General features: G+C 45.8%; 1 protein-coding gene across 5 annotated transcripts in view; it reads right to left on the bottom strand.

Moving 5' to 3' along the window:
• The window catches only part of ABHD2 (abhydrolase domain containing 2, acylglycerol lipase), a 118,876-nt gene that overhangs the window by 7,339 nt on the left and 90,794 nt on the right, over window positions 1–20,743 (bottom strand). For all 5 annotated transcript variants that reach the window (XM_023725936.1, XM_004370621.3, XM_023725933.1 and 2 more), the window contains exons 6-10: window positions 13,755–13,938; window positions 4,561–4,653; window positions 3,645–3,755; window positions 2,953–3,022; window positions 1,358–1,442 (exon numbers count right to left, since the gene is read on the bottom strand). In XM_023725936.1, coding sequence (XP_023581704.1) covers window positions 1,358–1,442; window positions 2,953–3,022; window positions 3,645–3,755; window positions 4,561–4,653; window positions 13,755–13,938 — 543 coding nt within the window. The remainder of the gene's footprint in view (window positions 1–1,357; window positions 1,443–2,952; window positions 3,023–3,644; window positions 3,756–4,560; window positions 4,654–13,754; window positions 13,939–20,743) is intronic.

The following is a 20,743-nucleotide window of genomic DNA, read 5'->3' as shown; positions in this document are numbered from 1 at the left end:
TTGAAGATGTGCGTAAAATGAGCAGCCAGGTACAGCCGGGTACAACAGGAAGCACCTGTCTTCCCACGGGAATAACTACAGAGTGTCCCCTTGCTGGGTGCTCCAGGCCTCAGAGGCCTTTCCTTGGCACTGAAGAGCTCTTTTCTTGTCTGGCCCCCTTTACTCTTCCTTTTCAGTCACTGTTTTATACGTTTTTTTGGGTGCCAGCGTTAGAGCCATGGCTGCTACCTTAGAAGCACAGAAGGAAACAAGTGCTGCTGCTTTCTCTCAGGGCTGCACACGTGGCCCAGTGGGCTGCTTTGGGACAGTGTGCCTACGGTTTGTGATAAGGGATCGGCAGGACGTAGTCTGTATCACAGGACACGCAAAGACCTCCAAAACACACAGCTTTCACCCCGAGCAGTGAAACAGAGCTTTGGCTTTTGGGGCCCTCTGTCCACTCTATTAGCTATGCTTTTAGTTTGGGGTCCAGGGAGAATCAGAATCAGAATCCCTCTTGTTAATACATGACATTTACAAAAGGAAACTTAATCACAGAGAAGGACTGTGGAGGGCGGGGAGGTTATGCCCTGTTGCTGTTGTAGTTAGGTGTTACGGAGTGGATTTCGACTCATAGCAACCCCATGTGACAGAGTAGAGCTACCCCATAGGGTTTTCTTGGCTGTAATCTTTATGGAGGCAGATCACCAGGTCTTTCTCCCGTGGAGCTGTGGAGTAGGTTGGAACCGCCAACCTTTCAGTTAGCAGCCAAGTGCCAGTGTGCCACCAGGGCTCCTTCCTAAGGGTCTGATATTACAAGGCAAAGTGACTCTGAAATTCCCAAGTGTTTCCTTCTGCCACCCTCCCTTTAATTTCTCCTTCTGCTTCCATCCAGTGTGGAAAGAGACTGCCGCCTGGAAGCATAGTACAGTTCCTATGCGCAATGTTCTTTGCTGTTTCCATTGCTTCTATTTTTATCCTCAAAGCAGATGGAGAGGTTGCCACAGGAGATAGCGGGACTGGCTCTTCAGGTCAAGTTTTAAGTTTAAATATCTGTTTAAGTCAAACTCTCAGACTTAATGGAACCATAACCCTGAGACCATACTGTCACAGAGCTCCAGGTGACTACTAAAAACCCCTCTTGGCTATGGATACACATGGTAGGCCTGCCTCCTGCAACAGGACAGAAAGTAAGAAGGCCTCTGCCCAGGCCCCAGCAGAGCCCCAGGAGTATCAGGTGAGGCTGAGTAACAACACTGCATGAGATGCCCTTCCCCCCAGAGCTGATCTGCAGGAGATGACGGCATGGTGAAGGTGACAGAATTTACGGTGGCAATTTGCTGAGTGGTTGGGGGAGCAGCAGGAAGAAACACTTTACCTGAAAGAGATTTTGGAATGGCTAGAAGACTTTCATGCACCAAGGGGTCATCAGCTGCATTAACCAGCATGAGAGGCACATAAATCTGCAGCGAGAAAATAAAGCAGAATTAAATTATCAATTCCCTTTTTCAGACCCCATTGATTCACGTCCAAATTCACTACCGGACATGTCTTTGAAGCAAAGGGAAGAGGGTCACTGCTCAGCTTGCTGAACAGGTGGATTGAGGACGCCTTGGACTCACTGCCAGTGGAATGAATTATAACTGCCGCTGGGATTACAGCCCTGGCAGGAGCGCGCGGGAGCGAAGCTCCACAGCGTCCTAGGTGACCCACGTGCTCTGATGGAGAGAGCGGATGCACTCAATGGAGCTCACCGGCAAAATATTTTAATGATCTTCCTAGCGTTTCAGATTAGCCATACCTTTCAGAAAGATGACTTTACAAAGAATTACGTACACATTCATTCAGTTTATATGGTGGGGAGCAAAAATGGAGTGTGCTCTGCTCCAGACAAAGAAGCCTTTCTAGAAGAATCTGAAGGTTGAGAATAGGCCGGAGGATATTGGGAAGCTCTTGGCAAGGCTGCATTCAGCACCCCCTTTCACAAAACAGCCAATAGTCTCTTTTTGTCGATTTAGTGGAGGTGGTGCTGATGGGTGGACTCACATGTAGCTGAACAACTATGCCCAGGCAGTGTAATGAGTGTCTGTGTTAACCTGGAGGCCTCTGACATTGGCTCTAGATAGCTCAGTGCTTCTGTAATAGTTTTAATGAAGATACCAAAAGCCTGGGTGATGATGCTGAGGTAGGAGAGATGGCTGATGACAGATGGCAGGACTGCAATTCATAATTACCTGCTTTAGCTGGGGGAATGGTGGGCCACACCAATACGTGGACATGAACAGGGATAAATGAGAAGTCCTGTGTCTGGGTAAAAGGATCAATTGTGCAGGGACGGAATGAGGGAGACTGGCTCGGTGGTGGTTCCGGTGAAAAATGTGTGGAGTTTTTTTTTGTTTGGTTGGGCACAAGCTGAATTGAATACAAAGTTTATTGCAGCTGTTAAAACGGCATTAATATAAACCAGCCTAACCTATCAACAGACATGCTCCCGTCATTTTGATACAGAAACCCACCCATTTTGTTCTGTGCTCGCCATATCATGGCAGGAATTTTGAGTTTAGTCCTTTGCACCACACTAACAAAATACACATGGCCAGAGAAAGGGTCGGGGATGGTAGGCAATCTAGAGTGATCTCCCATGAGGAACCACGGCAGGAACCGGGCAGCATTATACTGACAAAAGAAGAAATAGGATGTTCCAGCAATTTGAAAGGCTTTCACATGGACACAGGAGCAGACTGCCCTGCACCACTCTAGGAGGCGGTGCTGGGCTTACTTAGGGAGGTGACAGAGGGACAGAGTTTGGTTCAATAACAAACCCAGGTCAATATCCAGAGCAGTCTGAGCCAGAGTCTGGCTGAGCTTCCACGTGGGAAGTGTAGGAGGGATGCGTGCTGTACTGTGTGTGAGGCTGGCGAGGAACACTAGTTCTGAGATGCTGCTGCCCCCGGGATGGTGCTGGCCACTCACCCTGTGCAGGTACCTCATGCAGCTTTCTTCTTCATAATATTCCTTCAGGGAGTTATAGCCATGAAACTTCCTGGAACATACCGAAAAAAAGGGGAAAAGTTAAAAACAACACTTGTCATAAGGTCTGAAGGCTGAGCCGATTTTGTTACTGCTCCAGCTCTGAACCAGTAGAATATACAGAGGCAGCAGAGTGTAGTGGTTAAGAGCGCCGGCTTTGGTATCTGGGTTCAGATCCTGGCTCTGCCACTTATTGTCTGTGTGATCTTAGGCAAACGGTTTAACTTCTCTGAGCCTCAGCTTCTCCTCTGTGGAATGGAGATTAGGATAAGACCTTCCTTAATGGTGCTGTGAGGTTTATGACATCAGAGTGCTTACTAGCACAGTGACTGGCCCAGAGTTACTAACCAATAAGTGTTATCTATAGTAATTATCGACAGGGTCACCCCCTTCTAGACACTGGCAGCTCCTCGGCTCAAGTTGCCTATGCTATGAAGAGCTATAGAATCAAGGTCAAGTCCTCTTACTATTTTCAAAAAGAAAGTAGAATTTGGATATTTCTGTGAGAGCTTCTGTTTTTATACATTGGAAAGGTATTTAAAGAATCACTAACACTAATGTGTGCAGAATGAATCACTCCTGTCGGGCTGAGCGCCCCACCCTGAGTGCTCCCCCTCCGCCCCACCTGGACACACCTCATCACGTTGTCATCGATCTGCATCAGGGACGTTGCTGTGTAGAGCCGGCTCAGGTCTGTGTCCTCTAGGCACCGGGGTTTCTTAACACGATCTCCAAAAAGTGCTTGCCTGGAAAGAGACACACAAGCAAACAGAAAATAGAAAACAGACAATGAACAACCACAGCAGAACCTGCTTCCTTGCCCAGAGGCAAGCCAGGACAGAAAGTCTTTGACAAAGCTTATGTGGGTAAGTTAGAACTCAACCCCTTTAGCTTTAGAAGAGGTCCCTGAGTGGTGCAAGTGGTTTGCTATTGGCTACTAACCTAAGTTGGCAGTTTGAACTCACACAGCAGCACCACGGAAGAAAGTCCTGGGGATCTGCTTCCATAAAGATTACAGCCAAGAAAACTCTATGGAGCATTTGTACTCTGTAACACATGGGGTCGCCGTGAGTTGGAATCAATGTGACGGCAATGGGTTTTTTTAGCCTTTAGAATGTGCCAGAGGATGACTTTGTAGTGCTGACTTTTGAATAACTACAGTCTGGTAGCTTGAGACAAGTTTGTTTCTAAGCAAGAAACAAACGCAGTCAGCCAAGAGTCCGCACCACCCCCACCCGTCTTTTCCCCACCTGAAGAAACAGGGTTCTGGCTTCTATTGGCACCTAAAGAAGCTCAGGACACTCTGGGTGGTACAAACAGTTAATGTGCTCGGTGACTAACCAACCGAAAGGCTAGAGGTTTTGAGTCCACCTAGAAGCACCTTGGAAGAAAGGCCTGGCAATCAATCTACTTCTAAAAAAATCAGTCATTGAAAACCCCATGGAGCACAGTTCTACTTGGATACATATGGGGTCACCGTGAGTGGGAGTTTTTAAAGAAGCTGAGAAAGAAGTCGTCTGTCTCCCTAGGGAGAGCAGAAGGTAAAGGTACCTGTGCGAGAGGATGATTTTCTTCATGTTGTCAGCCATGAGGAAGTTGTAAAACCTCCGGCAATGATCCCACTGCATGAAGGTTTCCTGGGCCCTAAAAGAACCACAAACAGAGTGAGCGAGAGTGCGTCGTGTTGAGGACAGTGGCTGGTGCAGGCCAGGTGAGGCTCTTGTCGCTGGAGCAAGGTGCTTCCCCAGTGCCTACGTGGGAACCCGGAGCTTTGGTGTGCGGACTCAAACTATCATCTGTAGAGAAGCCTATGGGGAACCATAACAGCACCGTGAACATGACCTCAGTGAGAAAACTCCCTAGGGGCAGGAGCTTGGATGGTGACACTCACCGACACCCTCTTCCAGAACCTGTCAGTACCAGCGTCTACTTCAACTGTCATTTGAACGCTTTCTCTGTGCTGCTTCCTACCCTGCAGGCATGTTTTCCTGGCTTAATAATAGGAGTGTGTAAGGGGAGGGTGGGAGGAGAAGTACAGTTCAGGGAAAAACCTAAAAGAAAAAAAAAAACTTCTTTTGTTGCTGTTTTAGAGGCAAAGGAAAATCATAAAATTTGATGTTCTGCAAGAAAATCTTTCTTTTGGTTGGCAGGTGCTAGGCCTACCTAACGTGGGGGCATGGTCTAATCCTCCCAGCAATGATGCTAGGCAGGTAATATCATCCCCATTCTCCAGATTAGGAAATCAAGGACTCAGGTCCAGTGACAGGCCCTGGGACACATCAAAACATTAAGGTACAACTGAGGTCTGGGCCCAGTCCTGCCTGACTGCAGTGCCGTGTTCTTGACTCCATCCCGTGCGGAGTAAGGGGACAGCACTGCCACCCTTCTCTACATGCCTCCAGGGCCTACGTGTCAGGGGAGTAAACACCAGTGAGCTAATCCCCACACTGCCTCTCAGCCTTCCCCACTCAATGCTCTCTCACCTTGGGTATGAACCCAAACACAGGTGACCACTGAGCCCAAGGTGATTAAAAAGAAACCTTCATTTGGGAGATTTCTGATCTCAAGGCCTAATTCCACCCTTGGAATTAATCTGGGTGTCACCATCCCCACAGAGAATCCGTAGGTTTCATCTTCCAGATGACAAGAGAGGGGATCTGCGTGGTTCATAGTTATTTTTAAGCCCAGGAAGTTTGCAAAAGAAATTTCTCCAAACCTGCCACACTTTAGTTTTGAAATGGCAAATATTTCCCATGAAATCATGGTTAAAATATAAGCAGTAGTGGAAGTTTAAAGTGAAATGGTGTGTGGATTTAATGACCTGTGACAGGCTCATAAAACACTGGCCAAAGCTCAAAGTAAAGACTAGCATCCCGTTCAAGGGGGAAAAGGCCAGGCTGTAAGTGTGCTGGGGCCTGCCCAAACACTGCAGGGACAGAAGGGGCAGGCCAGATAACCAAGGTGGGGCCCTAGCTATGCAGGACTGTGGACCCCTGCCCTTTGGCCTGAGGGACAGGCTCCCCAGTCAGTGGCTCACAGCTTGCTGCCTCTGCTGGCCCCGTTCCTCTTTTGACCTTGGACCTATGCTGCCCTGTCCGCATAGAGCCGACAGCTTTCTCTTGCCCTCATTCATTTCTGCCTTTCGCTGACCTCTGAACTGCAGGGAAATTCTTGCTTTTGTTAGTACCTCCTTCATATCAGAGGGAATGCAGAGGCAGGGAAGGGAGGAGGGTGCTGGCCGTGAACTTAAGACATAAAAAGACGCTCCAGCACTGCCCAAGATTTTGATTAAGTAACACCACAGGCCTTGCTCGCTGAAAGGCTCACAGGGGCCCAGGGTTCAAGGAGGGACCTGGACAAAGATGCTGGAACCAATGTTTCACCCTGTTTATTTTGGCCAGCATGCATTCCTAAGTATCTGTGGTTTGGTCCCGGGGTGACACAAGAGTTTGCTCTCAACTACTAACCTAAAGGTCGGTTGTTTGAACCTACCCAGGGTGCCATGGAAGAAGGGCCTGGTGACCTGCTTACAGCCAAGAACACCCTATGGAGCAATCTACTCTGTAACATGTAGGGTTACCATGAGTCAGAATCGACTTGACAGCAATGGCTTATCTTTGGTTTAGCACTCAATATACCTAGGCGTTGCCTTCCACCACCTTTGGGTCTATAGTTAAGGAATTAAAACTTGATTCTATATTGGTCTAATAAAAAATAATCGAGATCAATGTGCTATAAAATAATAAATTCCATATATTGTTTTTTAAAGAAGACCTGATTTCTTCAACACCAACAATGACAATAAACTGAAAGGCAACAAAAAAGGGGAGGAATTGACAGACGAAAAGAAACTTAAGAGACAAATCGAACACAAGTATGGCCGTTATGTGAATCCTCAATGAAACAAGTCAACTATTAAAAAAAAATTACGAGACAATCAAGAGAATCTGAACCCTGACTAGAAATGGGATGATGGTTGTTGTCGTTGCTAGGTGCGCTGAGTTGCTGTCTACTCACAGTGACCCTATATACAACAGAATGAAACACTGCCCGGTCCTGCGCCATCCTTACAAGTGTTGCTACGTTTGAGCCCACTGTTGCTGTTACCGTGTCAATCCATCTCGTTGAGGGTCTTCTTATTTTTCACTGACCCTCTACTTTACCAAGCATGATGTCCTTCTCTAGGGACTAGTCCCTCCTGATAACGTGTCCAAAGTATGTGAGATGAAGTCTCGCCATCCTTGCTTCTAAGGAGCATTCTGGCTGTATTTCTTCCAAGACAGATTTGTTCATTCTTCTGCAAGCCCATGGTATATTCAATATTCTTTTCCAACACCATAATTCAAATGCATCAATTCAGAAGTGAAGAGGACCTGAAGCACTTACTGATGAAGATCAACGACTACAGCCTTCAGTATAGATTACATCTCAACATAAAGAAAACAAAAATCCTCATAACTGAACCAATAAGCAACATGATGATAAATGGAGAAAATACTGAAGTTGCCCAGGATTTCATTTTACTTGAATTGATAATCGACGCCCATGGAAGGAGCAGTCAAGAAATCAGACGTGTTGTGTTGGGCAAATCTGCTACAAAAGACCTCATTAAAGTGTTAAAAAGCAAAGATGTCACTTTGAGGACTAAGCTGTGCCTGGCCCAAGCCATGGTATTTTCAATCGCCTCATATGCTTGCGAAAGCTGAACAATGAATAAGGAAGAAATGAAATGATATTAGGGAATTATTTTATTTTTTTGGTGTGATAATGGTATTGTGGTTATGTTTAAGAAAAAAGTCCTGAGAGTCTTTTAGAGCTACCTAGTGAAATGTTTACAGATGAAATGATATCATATAATGTCTGGGATTTGCTTTAAAATAATCCAGTTTACTGGGGAGCACAGCGAGTCGGTGTAAAGGGGAAAAGCGTGGTCATCGGTTGATCCCTGTTGAAGCTGATGATGGGTATGTGCAGGTTCAATATTCTATTCTTTTTTATTTTGTGTCTGAAATTTTCTATAATAAAAAAGAAGAAGAAAAAGTAGGAGAAGGAGAAAGAAGGGGGGGATAAGGAGGAGGAAAATAGAAAATAATTTTGGATTATGAGCTACTATGAATTATTTGCCCTGCTAAGAAGAGTTAATGATCAAAAAGACACAGAGAAGGGCCAAAATTAGTTTTAACAGGTTAGACAGCAGTGCTGCGAGCCTCAACAATCATTCTCAGGGATGATAAAGAGCCCAGGCATGTTATCTGGAACTACTATGTATACAGCCCCATCAAAAACGTCATGCATGCCTCTCCCATTGATGCCAAACTCCAACTTATCTGCCTTGTTTTTGCTTGGGGCTACAAGGAGAGGAGCAGGAGACACGTCTAGGCTACAAATGAGCCCAGGGCCTCAGGGCTGGTGATGGGATGAAGCAGGAGACGATGTCTGGACCACTTGGCTGGCAAGAGGTAGAGCAGGGACTGGAACTATGATCCATCTGACACCACTGGGAAGTTGACCAAACTCTGCACAAGCCACTTCACCTCCCTGAGCCTCAGTTTCCTCATCTGTCAAATCAGGGGAATGAACTAGAGAATGCATTTCTACACCCAGGTTGCTTCTAATGCTGAGGTATCTAAACAGTACCGTCACAGGTGCGACACAGGCCACTTAGGGGACCTCAGTCATGTTTTCATAGCTTTGGTTAATGGTGGCTGGAATTCTGCAGAGAGGAGTGGCTGTGAGGAGGGGAGGGCAGGCCTTGGCTGAAGAGACTGGAAGGATGGGTGGGCTCCTGGACTAGGTGAGGCATGCACCTCATGAAGATGGGGAGGATGTCTGCCTGGAAACCAGATGTCCTCATCAAGAAGGTTTAAAGAGAATGGTGGTGGAGGCAGGAGGAGAATACTCAGATGACCCTGTGACAATGCAAGGTGCTGTGGTGGGCAGACCTCAGGCATGACAGAGTGGCAAGCATAGCAATGGGTTGTGAGAGGGGATGGCTGGGAAAGGAAGAGGAGGAAAGATGCCATTTATTTACAGACTCCGGTATCAACATGCTGATAGGCAGAGCACAAACAAGGTGACCTTAACTCAGAAGAGTACAATGAGATGGGACCAGGACTGGAAGGAAGCCTGTGATGGGCACTGTGTGGCTCCCCTACTCAAAATGAGGTAGACTTGTAGGAAGCGAAGCAGAATAGTGCTATATGGCAAAACTCCAAAAGGCTGACTCCAAAGCCCAAGGGGGAAAAACATGTGGAGAACGTTTGGGTAAGAGCTGCCAGGTCAGATGAAAAAAATGAATTACCAAAAATGGATACCATTACAAAAAATGGATACTAAAACTAGGGGACTTCAGTTCTCTGCACACTGAATGAGTGCCTGTTGTTGGTTGCTATAGAGTTGATTCTGACTCATAGTGACCCCATGGGACAGAGTAGAACTACCCCACAGGGTTTTCTTGGCTATAATCTTTGCAGGAACAGATTACCAGGTCTTCCTCCTGCAGAGCTGTTGTGTGGGTTCGAACTGCCATCCTTTTGGTTTGCAGCTGAGTGCTTAACCATTGTGCCACCAGGGCTCCTTGAAAGAGTGCCTGACTTGGCTAAACAGCAAGACATCTGAGTTAATGACTTGCTTCTAAATAGCTCTGTTCTCTAGAGAGAAGGGGTGACAGGAACTGCTTCCTCACTTAATCTGATGCCAACCCACCAGAAGAACCCGGGTGAGGGCACAGGAGAGATGTGTGGAACCCCCAAGAAAGCAGCTAGGTCATAATTCCAGGAGGGGAAGGCTCTGAATAAGTCTGGGTAAGCCCTTGCTTGTAGGAAGGTGGGTTTCAAAAACTTCCAAAAGAACCAGGATGACTCCAAAAGAGAAGGGGCTTCCTGAAGTGACTAAGCTCTCAAAAGGTGATTCTGTCATTGAAGTCATAAATAGGAAGAGGAGACTACCCCAAGAAACCAGTGTGGTTTCATTGGGAATCCTACTTGAAAATGCTATGTATGGATTCTTTTTTTAACCATTTTTAAAAAAAATTTTATTGTGCTTTAGGTAAAAGTTTACAGCACAAATTAGTTTCTCATTCAAACATTTATACACAAATTGTTTTGTGACATTGGTTGCAATCCCCAAACGCTGTCAGCACTCTTCCCCTTTCCCTTTACACCCCAGGTTCCCCGTGTCCATTCTTCCAGGCTTCTGTCCCTTCCTGCCTTCTTGTCTTTGCTTTTCGGCAAGTGTTGCCCATTTGGTCTCGTATACTTGATTGAACTAAGAAGTACGTTCCTTATCTGTGTTATTATTTGTCTTATAGGCCTGTCTAATCTTTGGCGGAAAGGTGGAATTCAGGAGTGGCTTCAGTTCTGAGTTAGCCGGGTGTCAGGGGCCATAGTCTCTGGAGTTCCTCCAGTCACCGTCAGACCAGTAAGTCTTTTTGTGAATTTGAATTTTGGTCTACGTTTTTTTTCCCACTCTCTCTGGGACCCTCGATTGTGATCCCTGTCAGAGCCGTTGGTGGTGGTAGCTGGGCGCCATCTAGTCCTTCTGGATTCAGTCTGGTGGAGGCTGTGGTTCATGGGGTCCATTAGTTCTCTGGACTAATATTTTCCTTGTCTTTGATTTTCTTCATTCTCCTTTGCTCTGGACAGGATGGGACCAATAGATTTACATATATGGATTTTTAAAAAACTTTATCATCCGTCCGTCCATCCATCTCCAAAATAAATAAAGTTCTTTTAAAATGCCTAATTTCTAATCCATGCAACATTAAATAATAATAAGATATTACCCAAACTGGCTTCCCAGCCATCTGCTAGTGAGGGATCTCTCCTTGAACTGTCAAAAGAATTTTAAAAAATGTTGTGGAAGGTACACAGATTTTTTAAAATAATTTAGGAGAGGGCTCAAAGAAAACAGGCATTTACAAGTATGTTCACAGCAACTGATTAAGCAAGGAGAGCCGAACCAGCCACTTTATGGTGCTGAGGTACTGCTCAGAGCAAGCTCAACTTTCCAATTCGTAGTTTGCAAAAAGAGTGGGCCAAACTTTCATGAAAAGGAACCGAAGTCTGAAGTGAATGAACTGAGGGAAAGAACGTATCTAACATCCAAATGAATTCAAACCTCCTGGCTCAAATAAACAACATCTCAAGAGTTCTGAGAGACCACGAGAACAAATAAACAGCCTTCCGGTGGTGTTTGAGAAAATACGGAGGATGACAATGAGAGAGAGGTTTTATAAGACTGGGGATTGGCAAGCATGATCCTAATATTCAAAAAGGGAAGCGAAGGCAGGGGCACGATGAATTAAGATTGGGGATGAATTTATGGGTTGTGGTTCTACACAATGTCCTAGAAGGTAGTAAAAGAAAACTTGAAAGCAGTAGGCTAAAGAAACATTAAAATTAAAGTACACTGACTAGTTCCCAGAGTGCTGACACACGAATGTAAGAACTGTTCTTACTCTAAGGGGTTCCCTTCTAGGTTTGCCCATATACAGTTATATTTTTACATAGGTGACCTTTTCCCCACTTTGAATACACACATTCTGTCATGTTGTATATTTTCTTGATTTTTTAAAATAAAAGCTCCTTGTTTTCCACTGAGTTGGTGTATTATAATTTACTTAGCCATCTCCTATGCTGGACACCTGGATTATTTCCAACTGGGCACTGCTAGACAGTAATACTGTAGTCAGGGCAGCCCCTAGGGTGGGGCTGATGACTGCACATCAAGGACAAGAGGGGGCACTCCCGAACACTCCAGGCCAAGTCTGGGCAGATTCTGGGGCCTAAGGGAGAGGAAGGGACACAGACAGACACATGGACAGTGCTAGGCAGGGGGGGTCATCTTGACCCAGCCTGCTGGCTAGGCACTGAACACTGCTCCTCCTTGAACAGCCGTGGCCGCCTTCAGTGTTTCAGCACATCATAAAACGTGAGCTCGTTTAGCAGCAGCTAGACTCCGCTGTAGGGATCGGTGGTTCAGTGGTAGAATTCCTGTGTTCCATGCAGGAGACCTGGGTTTGATTCTTGGCCAATGCACCTCATGCATAGCTACCCCCTGCCCATCAGTGGAAGCTTGCATGGTGCTATGATATTGAACAGGTTTCAGTGGAGCTTCCAGACTAAGACGGACTCGGAAGAAAGGCCTGGCAATCTACTTCAGAAAAGCAGCCAGTGAAAACCCTCTGGATCACAAAGGTCCGATCCACAACTGATCATGGGGATGGTGCAGGACCAGGCAGTGTTTTGTCCCACTGTGCACAGGGTTGCCAAGAGCGCGCTGGGGGCTGACTCGATGGCAGCTTGATGGCGGCTAACAACGGACTTTGCTAACTACAGCAAGCAGGCAGCTGGCTCCTCTGAGCCTCGAATGGCTCTGGCTACATGGGAGGGGCACTACTGGGATGAGAAGCCGGAGGGTGGGCATCACTGAGCAAGCGGTTCTCCAGACTCAACTAGGAGGAATTTACCAGAAGCAGGAGCTCCCGTGTGGCCCCTGCAGAAGCAGATGAGCTCTCTGTGCTCCACCTTGGCGTAAAGGAAGCATGGCTGCCATTATCCCAGTGCTGAAAAGGCTCATCACCCTCACGCCTCAGCAGGAAAAAAAAAAAGGTCACACTGGTTTATCATAAGGAACTATCCCTTAGTGAGTAGATCTCATTAAAATGTTGAGGGGACCAGAGGCCTGGGCAGCACCAGCACACACAGGGATGGTGTCTCCCTAACCTGTCACTAGTTCTGCTGTCCTGGTATTGGCTATCTGTGCCCCAGAGGATAAAGCTGCCTATTTGACTCCTTATTGCATGAGGCTGACGTGAGGATAAATAATAATATATATGAAGCTCTTTCAGACCCCAATGAGAAGCTGTTTAGACTATTTATGTATAGCACCTCACAGGTTCTAGAACTCCAGCTTCTTGAACCTTCTTTGCTTCCACACCTTAGTTCCCCAGCTGAATGTGCTGATTATGTGCTCTTGCCAACAGCAGATGGTGCTACTGCAGCAAACTAAAATGAAGCTGTTGTCAGTTAAGATTTTGTGCATTGAAAAAGAAGTTAAGACAAAACTTGTCCCAAATCCTCCTAGTGATCCAATTCAGTGCTCTCTGAACACAAAGTCAGTGTTCATAGCAAGGACTCGCCCTGCAGATATCTGCTGGTAGGAGACTAAGGGGCGAGATGAACCTGGACCCAGCAGGTCAGCTCTTTTGTGAGGATGTCTGGGCTGCAGAGGAGAGATGAATAGTTGCAGGCGAGGGCAAAGATTAAGTGATCGCTACAGATCCTTTCCAGAGGCATCTGAGACTTAACTATTCCTTAGGTAGGCAGGGTCTGGGGTTACAAGGCCTGGATCTCAGATCGTGGCTGGCCAGTCTCCTGTGTTCTCTCAAAGATCCATGGTTCTGCAAAACTCCTGAAGCATGAACAGATTATACATCATCTCACAGACTCCATAGGAAAACAGTAGCTATTAAGGGGTGATTTTACCTATCCAATTACAGACATGATCCCAAAATGCAGTGGCATAGCCCAGGTTTAAAGGATCTGATAGGACAACTCCAACATAAGATGTGGAAGCAAAACAAGGTGAGCCCAAGACTCAGAAAATTCTGCTCAGTCTGCCACAGTGTTTGCCCTGGTCTTCACGGATCAGTGTTTGGTGCACAGGGGCATCTCAATAAACAAATGCCAACTGCAGGACTTGATGGAAGGAAGAAGTGGGAATGTGCAGTGGAGATTACTCACCTCAGCGCGCTGTATCCCTGGCACACGCTGACGCAGCACAGGACCCTTTCTTGGTTTGCTTGAGTCTCCCCCAAGTATTTGCACACGATGTTACCACCCAGGCTAAAGCCCACGACTACCAGCTGGGTCAGGGGGTATGTCTTCTTGATGTAGTTTACCATGGCTCCAAATTCCCACGTGCAGCCTGCAGGCAGACGCGTAAAGGCATCACTTATTGCAGGTGCAACAAATATTAGAGAAAGTGCAAGTTGGAGGGTTATTGAATGAGTGCCAATATACAAAAAGAGAGACAGACAGACAGACAGACATTGCTCTTTGGCTACCTGGAGAGAAGTCTGCAAATGCCCCTGGGTATTAAAGGACACATGGCATCAGTAGTGCCCATGAGTGGAGGTACATGTATCGCACAGATGTACAATGCTCCTTTAAAGGTGGGTCATGAGAAACTTGTCTAGATGCTCGTGGAACTCAAAACAGACATTCAGGGTGAGTATGCCTGTTCACATGTAGACATAAATAAAAGCAGAAGCAAAACCCTTTGGGATTAGCTTCTTAGGCTACAAATTGGGATGCTATACCCATGTGTGCCATGATTCATGGTGTTAAGAAAAGTACCCAGTGGATGTTATTTACAGGATCTTCTCGTCAGTGTGGGGGAGGGAACAAGAGGCACACTTTGGTCCAGAGGGACGGCCAGGATGCTCTGTAGAATTAGGGTAAAATGCTCTTGGTGACATAGGGAAAGGGTGCCAAGGGAGGCAAACCCATTCAGGAACACACAAAGGGCCCTCTGAACAGACAGGATGCTTGGGCCATGCTTGCCCAGGAGGGATGAGCTCAGCTGGAGTCCTCTTGGGAAGCTGTTGAAGCAGTTTTGCTAAGAGAAGGTCAACAGCCATACACAGGTGAAGGAATTTAGTTCATCCTTCTAAGACCCAACCCCAGGCTCTGCAGGAAACCAACTTAAAATAAAACCTAACAGGGAAAGTTAGGGACTTTGGCAAGACACATGTACAAAACAGAGCAACATGATGAGATTATCCATTTACAATGAAACACGAGTTGCTGACCTCGGCAACAGCTCAGAAGTCGCGACATCCCTAATAAAGCTGAACGGCTCCTTCCCTAACCCAGCAAGCTGTGGGGGGCATTACCTTTTGAGCGTGGAACAAGCTCCCCTTGTATCTGTCTTCCTCTTGTTGTGGGATGCAGCCTAAGGCAGTCCAGCACAACCCCATGCAGGGGCTCTCAGACTGCAGTGTGCATAGAATTGCCTGGAGAGGGTATTAGAAATGAGCAATCCTGGGCTCTGCCTCCAGAGAAACTGATTCAGTAAGATGGGGATCAGGCCCAGGAATCGGCATTAAAAAAATTTTTTTTGAGTAGGTATTCACACACACACGGTACGTGGTAAAAGGTAAGTTTCTTATACTCATTTTTAAAATACCAGTGGTAGCACGTTCTTGTTAGTTGCCGTCAAGTTGATTCTGACTCATGGCAACTCAATATATGTCAGAGTAGAACTGTGCTCCTTAGGGTTTTCTAGGGTGTGACCTTTCAGAAGCAGATGGTCAGGCCTGTCTTCTGAGGCACCTCTGGGTGGGTCTGAACCATCAACCTTTTGGCTAGTAGTTGGGTGCTTAATTGTTTTCACTACTCAGGGACTCTATTTAGGACCTAGTTTTTTTCCTTTACAATATGTCTTGGAAACCATCACGTATCACTACACATAAAGCTGCCCTATTCTTTTTTATTTTTAATAAGGTATAACACACACACAGGAAAGTGCACAAGATGATGAATTTTTACATGTTTACAACTACGTAACCATTGTCCAGATCAAGATGTACAATATTCCCAAGGGCCCTGGAGGCCCCCTCATGCCTATTCCTTAACGATATCCCCTATACCTTGACAATCTGCAAGTGCTGGGAGCTCCTGAGGCTTGAAAGGTGGCAAAAGATGCTTAAGACTAAGGGAAAAGCTGGGGCCAAGAACTGCTTCCTCTCTCCCAACCCAGAAAGCCCAAGGCGCCAATCAGAAGGAAGCACGTGTCTCTCTCCAATGAGACAGAAGAGCATCAAGTCTCCGATTTTTCTCCCTCCTGCACCTAGCGGAGGCTGGCGTGGTTTGCAGGCCTTCCATAAACAGTTGATGGAGTGAATGGTTTCTGATGACAAGGCTGCTGAGGGAGCAAAAAGCTGGTCCAGAGGGAACCCTGAACCCTTAACTTTGGATTTGAAATGCCAGACTTTTGTCTACAGTGAGGTCGGATTCATCCAAGTTCCTCTTTTAAGAAAAGTAGCGACGGAAGAAATATTTTACCCATAGGGATACTGGGTTTAAAATGGGGAGCTGTGATGAAAAAGAGGGGGTTCTTCAAATGCACTTGGCTGGCATCCCAGTTGCTTGGTAATGCAACGAATCAAAAATTTAGAAATTCTGTTACAGACATTTGTTTACCAAAGTGTTTGGCTGCTAACCAAAAGGTCAGTAGTTGGAATCCACCAGCAGCTCCTTGGAAACCCTGTGGGGCAGCTCTCCTCTGTCCTACACAGTTGCTATTAGTCAGTATTGATTAGATGGCAATGGGTTTTTTTTGGGTTTTCTAGGCCATGTTATTGTTGTTAGCTGCTGTCTTATGGTGACCCCATGCCCGAAGGAACAAAATGCCACCTGGTCCCATGAAGGATTGCAGAATGGACCACTGTGATCCACAGGGTCTTCATTGGCTGATTTCTGGAAGCAGATCTATAGGGCTTTCTTCCTGTCTGTCTGTTTTAGTCTGGAAGCTCTGCTGAAACCTGTTAGCATTATAGCAACATGCAAGCCTCCACTGAAGGATGGGTGGTGGCTGTGCATGAGGCCAGGCAACAAGCATAAAAGGCCTTAAAAACACGCCCTTAAAGAGGCAGACTGGTATCATGCCTAAATAAAAGTGCTCTGCAGTCGGACTGCTGGGGCCTACCACTTACCGGCCCCCAGTACTCCCGACTTCCTTCTGATGACAAGCAAGCTCTGGAGCTCAGGAGGAAAATCTGCATTTCCCAGCTCCCTGTTGGAGCTCGGAGTCTGTAGGAAGAAAATGGGGTTTGTACATGTGTACTTTTAACATATACCCCAAAATGAGTTTTATCATCAGGGAATATGGAAAATACTGTGGCCCTGGGCAAGTTACCAAGCCCTTCTGGGCCTGTTTCCTCAACTGTAAAAGACAGGTAATAATGGTAACTGCCTTGAAGGGTAGTTTACCCAAAACCAAAACAACCCCATTGCCACTGAGTAGATTCCAACTCTTAGGGGCTGGTTTAGAGAACTACATAAGGTGATATATGTAAAGGGCTTAGACTAGGGTCTGTAATATAATAAACATTCAGTGTTAGCTCTTATTACTGCTGTTGTTGTCGAGTGCCATCAAGTCGATTCCGACTCCTAGCAACCCCAGAACTGCCCCACAGGGTTTTGTTGGCTGTAATCTTTATGGAAGCAGATTGCTAGGTCTTTCTCCCACAGAGCTGCTGGGTGGGGTAGAACTACTAAACTTTCGGTTAGCAGCTGAGCACTTAACTGTTGCACCACCAGGGCTCCTTTTATTGAGTGTAATTCTTATTGCTTTTAAAAATACCATTTAAACAAGGAATTGCAGTTTAACCCTTGAAAAGGGCCAATCTAGATTTCTAGAAGATTTTTTTCTAAAGCAGTGTTCTTCAACATGATTGCACTTTAGAATTACCTGGGGATCTTGTAAAACAACAACAAACCTCACCAGACTAATTAAATCAGAACATCTGGGGGTGGGACCCAAGCATGGCTATTCTTTTACAAGATCCTCAGGTGATTCCAATGTGCCACCAGGGTTGAGAACCAAAGATCTAAGGAACAAAGATCTCACAGCTCAGACAAATATAATGAAGCATTTTTTTTTGAGGAAGCCTCCTGTCTCTGCACCACTCCTTCTCAGACTTCCTTCCCTTCTACTTGCAGTGACCAACTTTCACAGGCGGGGGCGCTGCTCAGCCTCTTTTGAAGCATCTAAAGAAGGGCTGTTAGCTTTGTAGTAGCTTTCCAAACATTTCCTCAAAACAGGGTTTCTGCAGAGGGCGGATGCGCTGCTAGCAACAGAGCCCCACACAACACAACCAGGAACTTCCTCCTGGTTCACCAATCACCTAATAAAAACAAGCTTTAAAGCCCTAAGTACATACAATTGCCTTCTGGTAATGTTTCTTTTAAAGAGTGAATCTGAAAAGCAGCATCGAGGTTAAATGTCACTGCAAGAATGATGCTCTAGCCCAGTGGTTCTCAAAGTGTGATCCCTGGACCAGCAGTATAACATCATCTGGGAATGGGTTTGGGAAATGCAAAATTTGGGTCCCACCTGAAAATCTGGAAGTTGGGCCTAAACAGAGGGCTTGTTAAAACACAGATTTCTGGGCCAACCCTCAGAGTTTCTGATTCAGTGGGTCTGGGATGGGAACCAAGAACATACATTTTGAACATGTTCCCAGGTGAGGCTGATGCTGCTGGTCCAGGAGCCACACCTTGACAATCACGGTGCTAACTGACAGGAAAGCTGGATGAAATACTCAATTTTCTGTCTCTGTTGTCTTTTAAAGGGGCAGTTTGAAAAGATGCTGCATGTCATTCATAGTTAAATAAATGCCAATTAAGACTACAATTAGAAATTATTTTTCACTGCTCATATTGGAAAAGACCAACAAGTCTGACAACACTCAGGACTGGGGTCGGGGTGTGTGGGTAAAAGGTACGCTGGTCTGTCCAGTGATGTGGGAGTGTACATACGTATAGCCCTCGGAGAGCAATGTGGCAACATTTATTAATGTTTTAATAAGTACAAACCTTTGGTCCAGTAACTCCACTTTTGGGGATTTTATACTGCAGATAAGGTCTCTGGGTGGCATAGTTAGCACTCGATTATTAATCTAAAGGTTGGCAATTCAAAACCACCCCATGGTGCCACAGAAAAAAGGCCTGGTGATCTGCTTCTGTAAAGATTACAGCCATGAAAACCCTATGGAGCAGTTCTAGTCTGTAACACACGGGGTCGCCATGAGTTGGCACTGACTTGATGGCAACAGGTTTGGTTTTTCTTATACTGTAGACACACTTGCAAATGTGTGTGATGATGTACAAGAATGTTCATTGCAGCACTGTCTGTAGCAGCAAAAGACTGGAAACCACCTAAATTTCCATCAAGAGATGTCTGGTTAAATAAAGCTCTACACCACTGTGAAAAAGCATGCAGTAGAGGCAGATCTGTGGAGATGGAATGGTCCCTGAGCTATCTTATCAAGGACAAAAGCCAGGGGCAGACCAGTGGGGAAGGTACAATCTCATGGATGCATCCAAACCAAAAAACCAAATCCATTGCTGTTGAGTCGATTCTGACTCATAGCAACCCTATAGGACAGAGTAGAACTGCCCCACAGGGTTTCCAAGGAATGACTGGTGGATTTGAACTGCCAACCTTTTCGTTAGCAGCCGTAGTTCTTAACCACTGCACCACCAGGGCTCCCGTGGATGTATGGGGGGCTTTAAAGGGATTATATGTGCACATATAACTGACTGTATATTTGCCAAACAGAAACCATAACAGACATCGATTCTGAGGAAGAGAACTGGAAGTCTAGATTGGGAGGGAGACTTAGTTTTACTCACCGTATATAGACTTTTGCACTAATTGAATGCTTTTTATAAAAGTTATTAAAAATGTATTGTGATGAAATATATATAACAAAACATTTGCCATTCCAGCCATTTTTATGTGTACAATTCAGTGACATTAATTATATCTCCCATGTTGTACAACTATCATCACCGTCTGTTTCCACATCTTTTCATGTTATTTGAATGTTTTTACCATGTGCATATATTACTTTTTAGATAAGAATCCAACCAATTGAAAAATATAGCAAAATAAAGAATTAAAAAAAAAAAAAAAGATGTTTAAACCCCTTTAGACTAGCTTCAACTCCACTAAAGATACCCAGCATTTCACTCATTAGCACAGTGGCTGGTGCAGCTCTGGCTGGGGCCATTGTTTGCCTGCATAGGGAATGGTACCAAGAGACTTATTTTAAATTGCTACTCAAACCCTTACTTCACCCATTTCCTTGGGTTCCTGCCTAACTTCATTCATCCCTCGGCTAGTTAGTTATATCTTTAGGTTTTGTTCTAACATATAATGAGTTTCTACGAGATTACAAACTCCATAAAGCAGAGGTCTTATTGGTCGTGTTCCCCACTGTATCTGCAGGGCAGGCGCTTAGTGGGCACTCAAATCAGTATTACCTAGATGAATGGACAGAAGAGCAGATGCACTATGTTGCATGCCCTGTGCAAGGTCTTAAACATGAAACACAGATGACAAGACAGCTGTAAAGAGCTGTGACTTGCCCCACCTCACACAGTGAATGAGTGGGAGCACCGGACTTTGAACCCATGTCTAAAGCCCAGATCCTTTACCTTGTCGCCGGACTTTGAACCCATGTCTAAAGCCAGATCCTTTACCCTGTATCACAAATCTACGTCAGCCATAGTGCTGCGGGGATTTATCTGTTAACTATAAACAGTCTTATGTTCTCACCATCAGATCCCTTTCAGAGTCATGTATCTTTACTCAGGTTTGACCCTAATTATGTGAGACCTAGAGCAGACGCTCACATGTCACCGGGGCAGTTACAACATTCGGATTTGCTACATGACTGAGGAGTAATTACAGCTAATTGTGGAGGCACTTTGGAGGCCTTGATTTAATTAAATCCAAACACATTTGATTTGGATAAAAGGCCAGCTCTGCCTGATCCTGGACAAGCTGCTGGGGTGTTTCAGGAAGACCTCCGATCTCTCCCAGGCATGGGAAGGGCACAGACACATTATGCCTGCCCAGCCTTCTGGAAGTCACTGGGTCCCCCTGGGATCTCCACCTGCTGTCAGGTCCCAAACACCATCAGTGATTGGGGGCCCTT

This window comes from Trichechus manatus, unplaced genomic scaffold, assembly GCF_000243295.1.
Source record: "Trichechus manatus latirostris isolate Lorelei unplaced genomic scaffold, TriManLat1.0 scaffold00009, whole genome shotgun sequence".
NCBI classification, from domain to species: Eukaryota; Metazoa; Chordata; class Mammalia; order Sirenia; family Trichechidae; genus Trichechus; species Trichechus manatus.
Note: the sequence above shows the minus strand (reverse complement) of the source record. Positions and strands in the feature narration are given on the sequence as shown.